General features: G+C 36.2%; 1 protein-coding gene and 1 pseudogene across 1 annotated transcript in view; one reads left to right on the forward strand and one right to left on the reverse strand.

The window, feature by feature from the left end:
- Atad2b (ATPase family, AAA domain containing 2B) overlaps window positions 1-19,531 on the forward strand; it is a 134,963-nt gene that overhangs the window by 82,867 nt on the left and 32,565 nt on the right. Inside the window, exons 19-21 of the mRNA XM_005360570.3 lie at window positions 7,644-7,829; window positions 13,474-13,609; window positions 16,903-17,099. Of these exons, the coding sequence (XP_005360627.1) occupies window positions 7,644-7,829; window positions 13,474-13,609; window positions 16,903-17,099 (519 nt within the window). The remainder of the gene's footprint in view (window positions 1-7,643; window positions 7,830-13,473; window positions 13,610-16,902; window positions 17,100-19,531) is intronic.
- LOC113457631 lies at window positions 2,365-2,465 on the reverse strand (annotated as a pseudogene).

Raw genomic sequence — 19,531 nt, forward strand, 5'->3', positions numbered from 1 at the left:
TATCTATCTATCTCTATCTCTATCTATCTATCTATCTATCTATCTATCTATCTATCTATCTATCTATCTATCTATCTATCTATCTATCATGTATACAGTGTTCTGCCTGCATGTCAGAGAGAGCACCAGATCTCATTACAGATGGCTGTAAGCAGTTATATGGTTGCTGGGAATTGAACTCAGGACCTTTGGAAGAGCAGTCAGTGCTCTTAACCACTGTGCCATCTCTCCAGCCCCCAAGACTAATTTTTTAATAACTCAGAAAGGTCAGCAAATCTGGTTGTAAATTGATATGAGAACATTCTAGGGTAGAGGGTGTGATTCAGGTACATATAAAAAGTTGCTTTTTTTGGTACGCCTTCCTTCCTTTTTGCCTGCCTGCCTGCCTGTCTGCCCTGACAACTCTAAAGTAATTGTGTAACTGAAGGGTCAGTCTGTGGCAAGTTGTTGTTGTTGTTGTTTTTTCTTTGTGTAACAGCCCTAGCTGTCCTAGAAGTAGCTCTGTAGACCAGGCTGGCCTCCAACTCACAGAGATCCGCCTGCCTCTGCCTCCCGAGTGCTGAGATTACAAGTGTGTTCCACTACCACCCGGCTGGCAAATTACTTAGCATGAGTTTCTCTAATGTATGTGATTTTTCCACAGCTGTTTACTTATTTGTGTGTATGCATGTGCACACACATGTGCCATGTACATATGTGAAGGCCAGAGAAAAACTTTGGGAAGATAGTTTTTCTAGCATGTGCGTTCTTGGGATTGACTTCAAAAGTATCTACTCACTGGTACCATCTAACATACTTAATACAAAGTAGGTTGGGTATTTAATAGTGTAGTATGAACATGAAAAGAGGGAAGAAATCTTAAGTGACCTTTAAAGGGGTGTATTTTTATGCATGATAAAATGAAAAAAAAAAAGCCCTTGTGGTATTCTTTACACTATGTGGATGGTGGTAACTTTTTTTTTAAAACATAACAGCAAAATGTATATCAAAACTTTGTTTGACTGCCTGGTATCTTAGTTAATAGTAGGAATGAAATATATTAGAGAAGTTAATGCCTACTGAGGAGTTTCCCTTACTGTTTAAGATTTAGTGTGCCTTAGAATTGCTTTGAGGCATTTACTGAAATTTCTGACTCCTTTACTCTAGACCCACAGATCCTATTTTACTGATTTTGGAATAGGTTTCAGGAACTTGCATTTTAAACATGCACCCCAATGTGTTATCATTCTATGTCTTAACTAGATCAATTTTGAGATACAGTTCTCAGCAGTCTCTGGTCATTAGTAGGTATAATAAGGTTTTGTTTGTGTACACATATTGCTCTTACATTATTGAGCATGTCATAGTACTCTAAGGTAAATGGGAAATCACATTCATGGCTGCTACTTTTCATATATAGTTTTTGAGCCCTACAATACACCCTCAGGTGTTAGTAATCTATAATAAGAGACTTGTTGGGATTAGTATGTAATAAAGTAGAATAAAAACAACAACATAATCAGCGTGTTAGCACTTGGAGGTGGAGACAGGTAGAGCAGGAGTTCAGCGTCATCCTTGGTTGCATATGAGTTGAAGGTCACCCTGAATTACATGAAACGTTCTCTCTTCACCTCCCTTTAGAAGCCACAAGAGACAAAAAAAAAAAGACTAAAAATCAACAGTAATGTGATTCCACTTATATTTTCACTTATTTTTCATTCTCAAAAAATGAATACTGTCTCCTATATTGTTTTCATTATTGACTTAGAAAAAAGGTCGAATATTATATTTAAAATTAATCTATGTGGTTTTTCCTTTTTTAAAGGTTTTTTATTATTTTAATTATCTGTATATATCTGTATGTGTACAGATGAATGCAGATGCCCTAGAGGTCAGAGATATGAGATTCTCCTGGAGTGGGAGTTTCAGGCAGGTGTAAGCTGCCTGATGTGGGTGCTCTTAATTGAACTCAGGTCCTCAGGAAGAGAAGCATGTACTCTGAACCACTGAGCTGTGTCTCTAGCCCCTTTATGTGGTTTATCAAAAGCTTAGAATTTAGGTATTGTATAGTGTTTATTTTAGTGAAAATTTTAGTATTTTTCTATTCCCAGTAAGAAAGTATATGAAAGTTCCCGGGGAAAACCTTTTTTTACTAGTACCAAAGTACTTTAGTACTACTAAGTACTACTTTAGCATTAAGTACTTTAGTACTACCAAGTACTAAAGGATTAATATTTACAGCAGTTCATCACCCCCCTTTTAGTTTACTTAAAATTTTTTCATACAACGATCATGTTCATTCCCCAGCTCTTTTCAGAGCCTCTCTCCTTTCCTGCCTACCCAACTTTTTATTCTCTCCTCTCTCTTTCTATCTTCTCTCTCCCAAAAAATATGGAACACTTCACAAATTTACATGTCATCTTTGTTTAGGGGCTATGCTATTCTCCTGTATTGTTCCAGTTTTACCTTATGTGCTGCTGAAGCACCACACACTCTGGTTGTTTTGTGTTCATTCACATGGTATCTGGGTTTTTCTGTGGCACACACTCTCCTTGAGTTTGTAAGTAAATTAAATTATATTGCTTGAGAATATGTAACAATTGCTGAGTTCTAAAAGTTTTAAGGAATAAAAATATCAGATAATTTACCTTCCACAGAGGTTGCTTTGTAATATTGCCACGGTTCAGAAACCAGTATAGGTGTGCTTCATCCCTGGCTGGTTTTATACTTATGTAGAAAAATTTGGTGCCTCTTTTTCCTGAACCCTTAGTTTTCAGAGGTCAGACATGTCTTGCTTTCACAGAACATGCTCAGTAGATCTTAGGTGAATAGAATATAGATGTAGCAAAATGATGTCAATAGAATAAATCATCAGTGATATTATGTATCTTGTGATAGCAAGATACAAGGAACTCATTAGTGGTTTAACATTGTTGTAAAAATTGAATTTTATCTCTTCAAATTTTGATTTTAGCTATGTTTCATAAATTTAGTATTTTTATAATATTAAATAATATTAAGTAACTATGTCAAATTCTGGAAGTTTCTTGGTGACATAAAGATGTTCATCTCTTTCTTGTGATAGCCCCTTTTAGTCAAGTCAGAGCATAGCTGGCTTTGAGCTTTCTGCTTTATTCACATTTGAGTTTGATGTTTTTTCATGTAGATTTCAACTTTTTAAACAAAATAGCTGTTTTATAATGGGGCTACAAATTCTTAACTTAAAAAATGCACAGAGCTGTGTATATAGCTCATTGGTCGAACACTGAGCAACTTGTGCAAGACTCTGGGTCTGATTCCCAGAGCTGCCAAAATGAAGAAAGAAAGTGGGGAAACTTTCACACAGAGAGGTCTGTGGACACACGTGAAGCAAATGCTCTGCCACTGAGCAGTACTCCCAGCACCCAAACTATTGAATTTGGTGCTAAAGTACTGTCTTGTAAGTTTGGCTTTTCAGATAACTAGAACTCTTAGAAGTACAGTTTGTATCATTAGTACTCCCCTGATTTGGGTATGTCTAGCTCCAGTAGCTTGGGTTTTGCCTTTGATATTTAACAGGAGTAATTAAAAGAAAATCTAGTTAAGAGACTGTAATATCTGGGTCAAGAAGGATGCTGAAAAGAAATAAAAATGAAGTGTGAACAGACATTGGTGTTTGTTCATTTTACTTGTGCAAGAGTGCTGGTCATGTCAGAGGTATTTTGAAACGGTTGGTTCAGTAATTTGGCCTACTGTCTTTTTTTCTCTATAACAGTTTTTCTGTTTTCTACTACACCTTGCACATCCACCAATCCAAGACACCTTATAGGTGAGTATTTTCCTAGTTCTCAAATGGCATCAGTTGTTCCCAGCTAGGTGCCACTTCATTAAAACTAGACTCTATTTTTCTACTCTGAATTACAGTTATTTGATTCCAGAAAGACTATTTTAGACCATAACTTTAAAAGTTACCAACAGGGGATGTAGCTCAGTGACACCTGGCTATTGTGTGCAAAGCCCTGGGTTACATCCCCAGGATCTTGTATCCCTAACATCAAAACACAGTCTCATGATAATGGGTAAACTACTGAAGGATTGCTTTTACATTATTCCCAAACCAATAACTAAAAAGTCACAATAGGATTGCATTTCTTTTTTCTGATGTTTATACTCAAGAATTTTAAAATGCTAGTTTCAGGCTTGTTATTTACTTTAAGTGCTCCCAATTGAACTTAGGTTCTTCCACATACTGCGCAAGCACTTTACCATGAAGCTAAATTTTTTTTTTTTTTAGTTTAAAAAACTGGGAAATTCTGGCTTGAGAGATCACTCAGCAGTTAAGAGCACTAGCTACTCTTCCAGAGGTCCTGAGTTCAATTCCTGTTAACCACATGGTGACTCACAACCAGGAATAGTGGGATCTGATGTCCTCTTCTTGCATAAAGTTCATAGAGCATTCATATACATAAAATAAATAAATATTTTTTAAAAATGGGAAATTAGAACAAGTTGGTTTTATACTTAAAATATGAAAGCTTACTGTAGTATTGTGAGATACAAACCAAGGAATTAAAAGGGAAAATACTTTAATAGTGTTTTTTAGTTTTTCTAGAAGGTAAACATGGTTCCCAACTAAAGGCTTAGAAGAAACATGGAAATAATCTCTAGATGTTGTTTATCTCATGTAGTCTCCCGTTGTTATTATACTCACGGACTAGAAAGTAGAAAGGTGAAGCGTTTTGGATTTCTCTCTATTTGTGTTAGACTTACCTGCTTAGACTTTCTAATACGGCTTTTAAGTTCTATAAGGAAAAGGGTATTTTCCTAGAGGCACCAGAAATAACAATGTTATGTTCAAATTATAAATTTTGGAGAGGATTTGATAAAGAGAAAAAGGAAATCGAAGCAAACCCTTATCTTTGAGAATTGGTTGTGTTTGTGTGTAGTTTATGGCTGCCAGGCAGGCAGTGCACTTGCTAGACTGCATTGTTTCACATCTGGCTTTACGAGGTTCTTATTATCCCTAACCTTCTGTGCAGTGTGTACTCACTCTGATGCATGGTAACAACTGAATATTTTCAACATGTATTCCTAGACAATCTAACAGAAGCACTAGAATGATAGGCAAAATTATTTTTGTGCAGGGATGTTTTGCTTTGTCTTACACACTGGGCATGTGGTGATAACTTGCATGGCTAAATTTAGTGGTTGATTTATGAAGTTTATGAGTAAGCTATTGTTTGCTAGTCTTTTTGCTTTGGTTACCTTTCTCTCCTCCCTAGTTTATCAGCACATACAGGGGAATTAGATAGTGGCAGTAAGAATTAGTTACTGTCTTCCTCATACCATGACTGATCTTGGTGACATGCAGTAATTTTTTTTTTAAATGAATGTCTCAGTTGCCTTTGAACTTCTGTGTGAGTTATTCCTTTTGCCAATTATTTATGCTATTCTGCTTTTGTGAAGTTCTGTGAGAGCTTCAAGGAGGGAAAAAACCATGAATTTTTAAGATTTAGGATGAGTATTTTATGTAAAGTTAGCATTTGTGAATCCTGAAGTAGAACTGGGTTGTACAGCTGCTCTGGATTGGTGGATATGCAAATATCAAGAAAGGAAGGAGCACACATGTGAGAAGGAACATCACTTGTTTCCTCATGCTTGGGGGAGAGTCTGTGTGCGCCTCTGGTTACTTACTGAGTTGGCAGCACATGTCATGTTATTCAGAAGGTTTAATGTATAAAATATTATTGAATAAATTCATGTAATTGGTAAGCATGCTCTTGAAATAAAAATAATTCTTTTTATTTTTTAGAAATTTCTGTATTTCTCATAATTTTTGCCTGTATGTTTATTTATTTGTGTGTGTGTGTGTGTGTGTGTGTGTGTGTGTGTGCGTGTGTGAAGATCTTGCTATATAGCCCAGGTTGGCTTCAGACTTGATATGTAGTCCACATCTGTCTTGGAACTTGCAGTTCTTTTGCCTCAGCCACCTACAAAGTTAGAATTATAGGCATGCATTACCACATCTGCTACTGATAATTTCTGTTAGGTTCTAATTCATCTTTCATTACAAAGGCTCATCATAATTTGTTTAAAATGAGGGAAATAACTAGGAAATAGAACTTTCAAGTTAGATTAAAGAGATATTGTCAGATGTTCTTGTTTATATCTAAACTTGTTAAAAACTGACAAGATTGTATATTAACATACAAGAATTCAGTGATGGGCTCAACAGCTGTTAACTTACCCATAGAGAAGAGAAATTCTGGTTTACCAGTCTGGTTCTTACTGTTGTGTGTTTGCCGAGTTTGCCGAGAAGTATCGTTTTTAACAACCGAGGAAATGTCATTTTGAATATTCTGATAATGGAATGTCTCAGAGCTCCTTGCTCATTTATCTATTGATTGATTGCGACTTTTCAAGACAGGGTTACTTTTGGCTACCCTGGATAGCCTTGACTATCCTGGAACTTGCTTTGAAGACCAGGCAGGCCTTGAACTCACAGAAGTCTGCCTGCCTTCTGAGTGCTGGGATTAAAAGCATATGTCACTACTGTCCAGTTTATTAATGTTCTTTTGAGGAGTAAGGATATTTTGTGACTATGAAGAATTAAAGCTTAAGTAATAGAAAGAGGTGAATAAGTGTGTAAGCAGAAAGCTCACTAAATTTAAGCTCCAGGGTAATACAACATGGCCAAAATATGTATTCATGTGTTGAGTGATTTTAGGCCCTGTGCCTAAGTATTTCAACTATGTTGTCTTTTTCTTCCTTACTGAAGCTCACTAACTCTTAAATTAACATACGCAATAGAAATGTTATGCTTATTTTTTATTTGCAGCATATTTTATAGTGGTATGTCTTATTGTACATGATAAATAAAACAATTTCTACCTTTATCTTATTAATATGTACTGAATAGGAGTAGTTAAATTGCAAAATACCCTTTTGGGAAGAATACATAGGAGTTACCTATATAGACTTGCATATCTTTTCTTGAAGAAATTAATTTTGAACATAATTTATATATATATAAATAAAATGCATACAGGGGTAGTCTTTAGAGTACTAAGTTTGAGAGCTGGGCAGTGGTGGCACACACCTTTATTTTTTTTCCTGTTTATTTATTTATTAAAGATTTCTGTCTCTTCCCTGCCACTGCCTCCCATCCCCCCCCCAATCAAGTTCCCCTCCCTTGTGAGCCCAAAGAGCTATCAGGGTTCCCTGCCCTGTGGGAAGTCCAAGGACCACCCACCTCCATCCAGGTCTAGTAAGGTGAGCATCCAAACTGCCTAGGCTCCCACAAAGCCAGTACATGCAGTAGGATCAAAAACCCATTGCCATTGTTCTTGAGTTCTTAGCAGTCCTCATTGTCCGCTATGTTCAGCGAGTCCAGTTTTATCTCAGGTTTTTTCAGACCCAGGCCAGCTGGCCTTGGTGAGTTCCCGATAGAACACCCCCATTGTCTCAGTTGGCACACACCTTTAATCCCAGCACTCAGGAAGCAGAGGCAGATGGATCTGTGTGAGTTCGAGGCCAGCCTGGTCTATAAGAGCTAGTTCCAGGACAGGCACCAAAGCTATACAGAGAAAAGAAACCCTGTCTCCAGGGGTGTGTGTGTGTGGCGGTGGGGGGGGGGGAGAATACTCAATTTGAGCTTAAAAAAAAAACACTTATTCTTTCCTTAGATATTTCGAGAAGCTCGAAGAACAGTACCTAGTGTTGTTTATATGCCTCATATTGGTGATTGGTGGGAAGCTGTCAGCGAGACTGTGAGAGCAACTTTTCTGACCCTGCTACAGGATATACCATCCTTTTCACCTATATTTTTATTGTCTACCTCTGAAACCATGTACAGTGAGCTCCCTGAAGAGGTAAGAAGCGCCTCAATATTTATTTTGCCTTATTAAAAAATAGTTGACTTGTTAAATTAAACAACTTTTAATTAGAGTAAAATCAGGGTTTGTATACAAGATCTACAGCTTATTAGCCACTATTCTTGTTTGCTATAATCTTCCTCACTGCTATGAAGACAGACAGTTCATGTGTAGAATAGAGCCTGGCATGTGTGACTCCTCAGAAAGCTGAGCTCTTCAATTACCAGGCCCTTCATAATGGTCCTCTTCATTCTTCTTTGTGAGATCAGTTGATGGGATTTGACATGTAGCTTTTCATTAGTAGGGGTACATTTGAGTTAAATATTATTGTGCATTTTTGTTTTAAAAAAAAACTGAAATTTACTTTTGAGTTCAGACTTAAAGTAAAATCATGATTAATTAAGGGGAAGAAATTGGCATTGAATGAAATTGTTTAAAAAAAAATTAATACCCCAGTCTTTCTTGATCTTCAAATGGTGTATTTTAGAAGTACTTAGTGAGAAATAGTTTTCTAGGAGATACAGTAAAATCAAGTTCATCTAAAATATTTATGTTTTATGTAATATAAACATGATTATGTAGAATTTGTTGATTAAAGTATTTATTTCCTGAGTTCTTTAATATTTCAATTTTGTTAGTTGTTTTCATAGAATAAATTTGAATAATTTGTTGCTCTTATAGGAAAGCAATTTATTTTTAAATTTTATAATAATATAATTGTAATAATTATTATTGTATGTATATATTGTATGTGCATATGCAGGTCATGATGTATATGTCAGACGACAACCTTTGGGAGTCAGCTCCCTCCTCCATTCTGAGTTCTACAGATCAAACTCAGATTATCAGGCTTGTGTAGTAAATATCTATGCCTGCTGAGACCTCTTAGTGGCCTGAGTAGAATAGTTAATTTATTGAAACCTTTTTTATTTTTAAATTATGTGTGCTTGTGTATATATGTGGGTTTAAGGGCACACAAAGGCCAGAAACTGCAGTGACAGACAGTTAGTAGTTAGTTTTCTGTTATGAGTACTGAGACCTGGATTTGGGTCCCCTGTAAGAGTAGCCACCTGTTGAGGGAGCTGCGGGCTGCGTTCCTGCCACCCAGCTCCCGCCACTGGCTAGCTTTACCCGAAATAACAACACACAAACTGTATTCATTTTAAACACTGATTGGCCCATTATATCTAGCCTCTTCTCAGCTAACTCTCGCACCTGGACTAGCCCATTTCTAATAATGTGTGTAGTACTTCAAGGTGCGCTTACCGGGAAGATTCTAGCCTATGTCTTTCCTGGGTCGGAGCTTCATCGTGTCTGCCCCAGAGAGCAGAGCTAAGGTGGATGAGCTCACTTCCTCTTCCTCCCAACATTCTGTTCTGTTTACTCCATCCACCTAAAGGCTGGGCCTATTTAATGGGCCAAGGCAGTTTCTTTATTAGCCAGTGACCTTCCTCCATCAGCCACCCACTCACAATGCTATTAATCATAACTTTAGTTTATCATTAGTAGAGGTTATAGTTTAGCTGTGTGTGGTAGTCAGAAAAATCAAGGTACTGATTGTAGCTGAAACATTGTTTGTTATCATTGAACTTAAGATTTCAGCTTCTTTTCCTTTTATATGATGTTCTACATTTTTAGCTCCCCACCCCCACCCTGAGGCAGGGTTTCTTTGTACTTTGGAACCTGTCCTGGAACTAGTTTTTGTAGACCAAGCTGGCCTCAAACTCACAGAGATTCACTTGCCTCTGCCTCCCAAGTGCTAGGATTAAAAGCATGCACCACCACCGCCCAGATGTATTTTTAGCTTTTATGAATCATAGATATTAAGAATTTCTACATTTTGATGTGAAGATTATATGAATTCTCTGTATACTGATTGTATAATTGTGCAATTTAAAAATATTATGTAATAAGTACTATTGTAAATGGAAAAAAGGTTTGCATCTGTCATATGTGTGTATGTATGTATGTATGCGTGCGTATATATATATTATATATTATATTATATATACGCACGCATACATGCATCTATCCATCCATCCATCTATCTATCCCTGGCTAGTTTCAAGCTCATGACAGTTCTCTTGCCTTAGCCCCTAAATGTGAGCTACCGTGTCTAGTTTTGCTCTATTTTTCAACGAACTATTTCCATGGGACTTGTGTGTTGGTATTAGGACAAAATAAAATCTCTTTTATATGCTCTTAATGTTTCTCTCTTCTAGTCCAGTAGTTCAGAAAAACAGTAGAACTTTTTATGTTTATTTTCATATCTTCTTAAACATTTAGTATGCATCTATTTCATAATAGAAATAACTATTACTAGAAAACTGGGTTAAATGAATGTGTTTATTTTTGAAGAACTGTGTTCAGGTGTCATACAATGTTTCTCAAAATCTTTAGAAGTCCTTGCTCTGTGTTAACAAAGGCTGTGGAGCTGCAGGGCCTTACTCAGGGTCTCACCACTGTTTAAAGACAGAGCAAAGATTTGAATTAAAGTGTCTCTGATTTCAAATATCATGCACTAATAGTAATTCTTTTAAATTTTTTTAATTCTATTATTTATATTTATGGGTGTTTTTGCCAGCATGTGTGTCTGTGCACCTTGTGTGTGCTTAGTGTCTACAGAAACAAGAAGAAGGCCTTGTAATAAAATTAACTATTTAGTTTCAGATCCTCTGGAAATGGAGTTAAAGACATTTGTCAGCTGCCATGTTGGTGCTGGGAACTGAACCTGGGTTCTGAAGGAAGAACAGTGCTCTTAAACATTGAGCCATCTCTCCAGCCCTCCAAATTTATTTTGATTGTCTTTATTTAAGGGGAACAGCATGGTGTTTTGGTATAAGGCCAAAACCAAGGAGCTATTCTCTTCTAGGATTGTATAGAGCCATGTATTACAATTGGGTCTTTGTTCCATTTTCAGTTGTCCCCTCCCCATGGGGTCCAATTTCTTATTCATGCATTCAACATCTTTTTTATTTATTGAATGGAGATGGAGGAAGAGTGGATGGAGATGAGGGTAAATGGGATCTACAACTTTGAAGATAGGTGGAAAACTTCATAACACCATGTTTGATAGTGAGTTCTTGGACATGACACCAAAAAAGCAAAAACAAACAAAAAGTGCTAAATATAAATAAGTTGGATCTTAAAAAATTTTAAAACTTTTGTATATTACTGGGCACTATTGATAGAATGAAAGGTAAACAAAAAATGGGAGAAATACTTGAAACAATAAGATAAGTTTTTTTTTTTTCGAGACAGGGTTTCTCTGTGGCTTTAGGGCCTGTCCTGGAACTAGCTCTTGTAGACCAGGCTGCCCTCGAACTCACAGAGATCTGCCTCCCAAGTGCAGGGATTAAATGGTGCAATAAAAGCTTTATCAGGAAGTTTGGAGCCCAGAAGGTAGAAGTTAGACCTAAAGCCAAACAAACAAAAAAATCAAAGACAGTGTTAAGTGTCATGGTGACAAATGTGGATGGTGTAAAAGAATTTAAGTAGCATATCTTGTAAAAGAGGGTAGTGTATGGAAAGTCTAGATAAGTGGACAGATAAGTGGCTGAGATGAGAACTACTGACTTACATTTACTTTGAATTTTCATGTAAGGTATGATGGGATAGTCTATCAAATGTCTAAAAGTTTACTTTATTGACAGCAAAACCAAGATTCCAGAGGATACAGTGAAATAGACTTGGTAGGGAAAACAGAGCAAGGGAAATGCAAAGAAATACAAATACGTTGAGGTATTTGATCCATTTGGACTTTAGTTTTGTGCATGGTGATAGATATGGATCTATTATCATTCTTCTGTGTTGATAGTCTGTTATGCCAGCACCATTTGTTAAATATACCTTCTTTTTTTTCTATTTGATATTTTTTGCTTCATTGTCAAAAATCAAGTGTTCAAAAGTGTGTGGATTAATAATCCAGGTCTTTGATTCTGCTCCATTGGTCCTCCTGTCTTATACCAATACCAGGCTGTTTTTAGTACTGTAGCTCTGTAGTAGAGTTTGAAGTCAGGGATGGTGATGCCTCCAGAAATTCTTTTATTGTACAGGAAGCCAGCCACACTAAACCTCATAAAAGAGAAAGTGGGAAGTACACTTGAACACATTGGCACAGGAAACCACTTCCTACATATAATCCCAGTAGTACGGACACTGAGAGAAACAATTAATAAATGGGACCTCCTGAAACTGAAAAGCTTCTGTAAAGCCAAGGACGTGGTTAACAAGACAAAATGGCAGCTACAGAATGGGAAAAGATCTTCACCAACCCCACATTGGACAGAGGTCTGATCTCTAAAATATACAAAGAACTCAAGAAATTGGTCATCAAAAGAACAAATAATCCAATAAAAAAATGAAGTACAGACCTAAACAGAGAACTCTCAACAGAGGAATCTCAAATGGCTAAAAAACACTTAAGGAAATGGTCAACATCCTTAGTCATCAGAGAAATGCAAATCAAAACAACTCTGAGATTCCATCTTATACCTGTAAGAATGGCCAACATCAAAAACACTGGTGACAACTTATGCTGGAGAGGATATGGAGTAAAGGGAACACTCTTTCATTGCTGGAGGGAGTGCAAACTGGTACAGACTCTGGATATCAGTGTGGAGATAACTCAGAAAATTAGGAAACAACCTTTCTCCAGACCCAACAATACCACTTTTGGTTATATATCCAAAGGATGCTCAACCATGCCACAAGGACATGTGCTCAACTATGTTTATAGCAGCATTGTTTGTCATAGCTAAACCTGGAAACAACCTAAATGCCCCTCTACCAAAGAATGGATAAGGAAAATATGGTACATTTACACAGTGGAGTACTACACAGCAGAAAAAAATGACATCTTGAAATTTGCAGGCAAATGGATGGATCTAAAAAACATCATATTGAGTGAAGTAACCCAGACCCAGAAAGACAATTATCATATGTACTCACTCATGGGTTTTTAAACATAAAGCAAAGAAAACCAGCGTACAAATCACAATCCCAGAGAACCTAGACAACAATGAGGACCCTAAGAGAGACATGCATAGGTCTGATCTACATGGGAAGTAGAAAAAGATAAGCTCTCCTAAGTAAATTGGGAACATGGGGACCTTGGGAGAGGGTTGAAGAGTAGGGGAGTGACAGGAAGGAGAGCAGAGAAAAATGTAGAGCTCAATAAAAATCAATTTTAAAAAAGAAATACAAATATGAGGATTTTATTTGTTTGTTTTTGTTTTTCAAGACAAGGTCTCTGTGTAACGCTGGCCGTCCTGGAACTTACTCTGTAGACAAGGCTGAAAGAAATATGAAGAGTTTAAAAAGTTATTGTTAATATGCTTCCAGCTCCTGATTCTAAATAATTATTTTTTAGTTCTATGTAATAACTCTTTGAGATATGTCTATCAATCAGTTTAATCAACTTTTCGATTTGCTTTTGTCTGATGATCTTTACATATATATTACCTAATCACTTTTTAAGTTCTTAGACAATTGGACATTTTTCCATTGTGTTTTAGTTCATGAAATCATATTTGCCAGCAGAATTAATGTTCAGTGTTTTAAGAATGGTACTAGATATTGGAGGAATTCTAATTTGATCTAATGCTTTTAATTTTCTCTTTCTTTGTTTATATATATATAGGTTAAATGTATCTTTAGAATACAATATGAAGAGGTATTATATATTCAAAGGCCTATTGAAGAAGATCGAAGAAAATTTTTCCAAGAACTTATACTCCATCAGGCGTCATTGGCACCACCACGAAGGAAGCATACTGGTAAGTCCCAAAAGCCTTTATAAGAAAAAACGACAGAATGGAATTAAGAAATATTCAGGTCCTATGCTGGTTCCTTCCCTGTCCGGCTGGAGTTGGTGAGCTCCCATTAGCTCAGGTAAACTGTTTCAGTGGGTGTACCTGTCATGGTCTTGACCTCTTTGCTCATATTCTCACTCCTCCCACTCTTCAATTGGACTTTGGAAGCTAGTCTAGTGCTCCAATGTGGGTCTCTGCTCTGTTTTTATCAATTGCTGGATGAAGGTTCTATGGTGATATTTAAGATATTTATCAGTCTGACTACAGGGCAAGGCCAGTTCAGGTACCTTCTCCTTTGTTGTTTAGCGCCTTAGCTGGGGTCATCCTTGTTGATTCCTGGCAATTTCTCTAGTGCCAGGTTTCTTGCTAGTCCCATAATGGCTCCCTCAATAAAACTAGTTCCTCTGAATGTGGGTGAGAGTTGTATAGCTTTGGCTGGGTCAGACTGCGGGGCCACTGGCAGTGGCACCAGGATTTATTCCTGCTGCTTGTACTGGCTTTTGGGGAACCTATTCTTTTTGGATGGATACCTTGTTCAGTTTAGATATAGTACTGGGGAGGGGGCTTGAACCTTTTCCAAAGCAATGTACTTTACCCTCTCTGTTTAGTGGGTGGGGGTTGGGGTTGGGGGGATAGGTAGAGGGAATGGGAGGAGGGGAGGGAGTGGCAACTGGAATTGGTATGCAAAATGAAAAGATAGTTTGTCTTCCTTTTAAAAAGTAATAAAAGAATTTTTTTTAAAAAAAATATTTAGGCCATTAGTCTTGGTGGCCAACACCTTTCTTTACTCACTGAGCTAGCTCATTGACCTAGTGGACATGTTGAAAATGGCCATGTGTTTACTTGATCTGAGATTAAGAATTATATCTTTGTTAAAGTTTTATCAAGCACTTTAGAGCTTCTGGTAGAGTCTGCATTCAACAGCCGAAAAAGCCAAGGGGAAAAGGTTAACAGTTCTACTCAGTTTCAGTTATCTGAAATATACGGACTAGAAATGGCAGGTTGTGAATAACAGAAGTTATTCCTTTGTGGACCAGGGCAGATTTGATCGTCCAAGAGGTGGTGTGTTAGTTATTTTTCTCTTTGTTGTTATAAAATGCATGACAAAAAATACTTAAGGAAGGAGACCTTGTTGTGGCTCACATTTTGAGTAGGTGCAGTTGATCCTGATAAGAAAAGTATCACAGTAGAGAGAGAACAAAACACTGATCATGTGTCTGCAGCCAGGAAGCCTGGTGGGGAATGCTGGTGCTCAGTGTGTTTCCTTCCCCTGGGGGGCCCCAGTCCATTGGGTGGTACTACCCACATTCTAAATGTCCACCCTCTTCATTTAGACCTCACTAGACACTTCCTTACACAAAACCAGAGGTAAACCTCCTAGGCGATTACAGACTGTGAAGTTTGACAGTCAAAGTGGGTTAGAATATGGCCTTTTCTGGCTTACTTGAAAAGTTTCTAAAATAATATTTAGAATATATTATGAGGGTTTAAAAGACTTCCATAGCCTTGTTTTAAGCATTTTATTTTTCTTTAGTTTGGAGCAATGGTATTAAGAAAAGCTAAAGAATTTGTTGGGTTTCAACTCTCTGAATTAGGGAAGACCTGCAGTCTAAGACATTGAAGAGGATTTATTTCCCCCACTTGTAAAGGTACATAAAAGATGCAGTCCTGCTCCTTAATCTTTCAACGTTATGAGGAAATAAACATTTTTGTTAAGATAATTTTAAAACCGTATTGCCCATTTTAAAAATGCCATTTAAATTAATTCTTTAAGATTTCATATATATATATCTCAGTATATTTTTAATATTTTAAACCCATATTACCCATTTTTAAAATGCCATTTAAATTAATTCTTTGAGAATTTCTTATATATCTCAGTATATTTTTTAATATTTTCTTTATTTATGAACATTAGTGTTTTGCCTGCTTATATGTCCTTGTGAGGGTGTCAGGTCTCCTGAAACTGAGGTTACATAGGGGTGATAGGAGTTGAATCAGGTCCTCTGGAAGAGCAGCTAGTGCTCTTAACCACTGAGCCATCTCTCCAGCCCCAACACAAGTGTATTTTAATACACCTACTCTTTCCAAGTCCTCCAGAACTACTTTGTTATCTCCTAACCCCACCCCTTGTTCTTTACATGTCTTTTAACGGTTCTTGTAGGATACTAAATATTTTTCTTTCCTGTTATGTTCTTATCTCTCTATAAATATCTACTTGTTTTGTTATTTGTTGTTTATGTTATGTTATATAATATATTATTAATATATATTCATATAATATGTAATATGACATTATATATAACATAATATATATACTCTTAGATAAGTCTATTTTTAGTCCCATCTATGTGAGTTTATTTTTTTATTAATTTTGAAGTAGACTCATCTGTAACCCAAGCTAGCCATGAACTTTCTGCTTCAGTAATCTAAGTGCTGGGAGTGAATAATGATGCCTGGCTTGGATTTTCTATTTTTTTCTTTTTAATATTTTATTTTTCTTTGTTTTAAATTCTTTACTTATTGTGCTTGTATTTGATGGACAACTCTGTGAATTTGGTTATTTCCTTGTACCTCTATGTGGATTCTGGAGATTGAATTTAAGCCTCAAGGAACTTTACCCACCGAGCTATCTTACTGCCATTTTATATTTTTTATTTTATTTAATTAATTAATTTATTTATTTATTTATTTATTTTTTACTTTTTTTGGTTTTTCGATACAGGGTTTCTCTGTGGCTTTGGAGCTTGTCCTGGAACTAGCTCTTGTAGACCAGACTGGTCTTGAACTCACAGAGATCCGCCTGCCTCTGCCTCCCGAGTGCTGGGATTAAATGTATGTGCTGCCACACCTGGCTTGAAAGATAATTTTTGTAATCCATACGTCTGACTAAAGAATATAATGAAGATTATATGAACATCTCTTAGCACTTTACAATAGAAAATAAAACATTTCAGTAATAAAATGGATAAATAATATACAAAATATGAGGGTAAAATTCTTAGAGGGCCAGGGGACTTATTGTAATTATTCAATAAGGTGAAGTTATTCTCTTACTTTTAATTTCCATTTGAAGTTTTACTTACTGGGTTTTCATGGTTCACATACACTTGTAATTTCCTTTCTTTTAAAGATTGTTTTGGGAGAATGTACGAAGTCCAATTGAGCCCTGGCTTACCATGTTAAAACCTTAACACTTTTCTTCTCCTCTCTTTTTTCTTTCTTTCTTTTTTTTTCTTTTCTTTTCTTTTTTTTAGCTCTGTGTGCTATGGAAGTGCTTCCACTTGCATTACCATCTCCTCCTCGTCAGTTATCAGAATCAGAAAAAAATCGGATGGAAGACCAGGAGGAAAATACATTAAGAGAGTTGCGGTTGTTTCTCAGGGATGTTACCAAGAGGCTGGCCACAGATAAACGCTTTAACATCTTCAGCAAACCGGTGGATATTGAAGAGGTCTTGTTTCAGTAGTGTGCAAACAGTGAAGTTGAACTGGCTAAAAGAAAAAAAATATTGACATCTTTTTTGGAAGGAAAAAAAGCAAAGGCATGGATGAATATTACCCCTAGCCTATAAAATTTTAATCCATGTAATATAATAACTACCAGTGTCATCAGCAAAAATCTGGTGACTTTTGAGTGAAATTAGTGACCAATTTGTATATGTCCTCTTAATTATTATTGCCATCTGTGATCACTACTCTTCAATTAAGAAGAGGATTAAAATTTACTTTTGCAAAATGTCCATAATAGACTATTTTTATTCCAGGATAAATCCTGCTTTTAAATGTACATTGGTATCAATGCTTTGGTGCCAGTACTGGCATTTCCTTAACTGTTTGTAACTGTGAAAAGAGGCAGTAAAGTCTTTCTGCTTTAGAAAAGCCTCTTGTTAAGTCGTACATCCCATGCACTTAATCTGTCTTCTCCAAAGAGTTTCTCTGCTTCCAGTGGAAAATTCCTCACTTTGTATGTGTATTGTTCTGTGTAATTGTGGGAACTTGGTTTGTGATGGTGAGAAAAGGAATTTTCCATTTGGAATACATTAGAATGCTGTCAATTAAAAACAAACAAACAAAAAAACCCCAACTTTATCCTGGGATAATATAGTGTGGATGACCACAGTATAATCTTTACTGGCCTTCTCTTTATAAGTTCAGACTCCATGTTTGAGCAGTTTTGGTGTTTTTAGTTTTTTTTTGTCATTTGAAAAATTTGAATTATAAAATGATTCAAAGTTTAATGTGTGTCCTAATTGTGAAATCTGTGTTTTTGGACCTGAGCAGATTCCTTTGGAACCATTATGTCATCTGTGACTGGGAAGAATGGGTTAGCGTTACATTTTCCCTTCAACAACTCTGAAAATACACATCTTCCCCTTCTTCTTTAATAAAGGGACTGTCAGAATTCTTATTTGGATGTTTATCTACAGTGTGTAGTAGTCCATTTGATACTTTTCAAAAACATCCAAGGTCATTTTGTTACTTTTCTACTGGTTCAGTTGAGGAAGTTGGGTAGTGACAGCCAAGTTTGGGAAGGTTTTTCAAATTTAAAGCCCACAGTCTTTTACTTTTTAAATTTGAGACAGAGTCTTATTATGTAGACCTAGATGACTTTGAACTTGCAGTCCTCCAACTTCCAAATTTTGGGATTACAGGCATGCATCACCATGCTTGAAAGCCCTCCGTCTTTCATCTTTTCCGTCTTAGCTATCTTCTCGACTTTTCCCACTGAAATAGCAGGACATGTAAGATATGTGTAATATATACCTTTAGCTTAAAAAAACCACTTATAGGATTTTCATCTGAAATAATCATTAAAGATTTCTTTTTATGGTCTTAAGAACTAAGCCCAGGGTCTTGCATGCATGGCAATTGTTCCACCAGCCAAGCTATCCCCCAGCCCTGCTTCTCAGGCTCAGATTAACTAGTTTTCTTCTTGCTCAAGAAACTTTTTTCTTCCTAATCACAAAATTTTTGGCAGATTGCTTCCATCTTTAAGAGAATATGTTTTATAAGTCATGGTAAAAAATAGGAAGAGAAATGCTAAGGTTTAGGTAATAATTTTAGTTAATGTTAAGATCCTCTTTTCTGTCTTAGGTTCATTCTGGTCTTGCTCTCAAAGCTGAAGCAGGAGTAGCAGGGGAAGAATAGAAAAGGGAAAACAAGATAATTCCTAAGTCGTTTAAGACATAAAAGTATATGCTCAAATAATGCATTAGAAGTGGCTAATACTATCAAATTTAAAGTCATTTGAAGAAAGCAAAATATTAAAAACATACTGAATTTAAAACTAAGTATGTGCTAAAATTTCATACTCTTAATAGTATAAACTCTAAATGCCTTTCCTTTTATAAATATTTGTTTCCACTTTTATACAATGACTGGACCTTAGAGTCCAACTAATAGTTCCATTCCTGCCTGCAATAAGATCCCACTTAGAGCTGACAGTCATACAACTTATGAATGGCCTTAAAATTTGAAAAACACGCACAAATTACATGCGTGCATGGGTATGCATTAGTTTGTGTATAAACTTGAAATCATGGTATCAGTGTCATTGGAAGCTATATGAAAACAAACTCTCACTTTCCGACAGCAGAAGCTGCCCAGAAGTTGGTCCTGTACTAGTTTTAGACATTGCTCAAACTGCTTTCAGATTACAGTTTACTACTTGAGGTTTCCACTTGAGAAAACAATAAATACAGCGTGCTAATCCTTCCTTACTGGTGATGTGACATTAAAACATAAAACTTACTTTATAAATCCTGACTGAATGTCTTACTGTAGAATCATTTATATGTAGAGACAAGTCCAGTAAGCTCTTTACAAGTTAGAAAAAAAAAACTTATTTAATTGACACAAAATGTGTGTAATGACTCCAAAGGAG

This window comes from Microtus ochrogaster, linkage group LG3, assembly GCF_000317375.1.
Source record: "Microtus ochrogaster isolate Prairie Vole_2 linkage group LG3, MicOch1.0, whole genome shotgun sequence".
NCBI classification, from domain to species: domain Eukaryota; kingdom Metazoa; phylum Chordata; class Mammalia; order Rodentia; family Cricetidae; genus Microtus; species Microtus ochrogaster.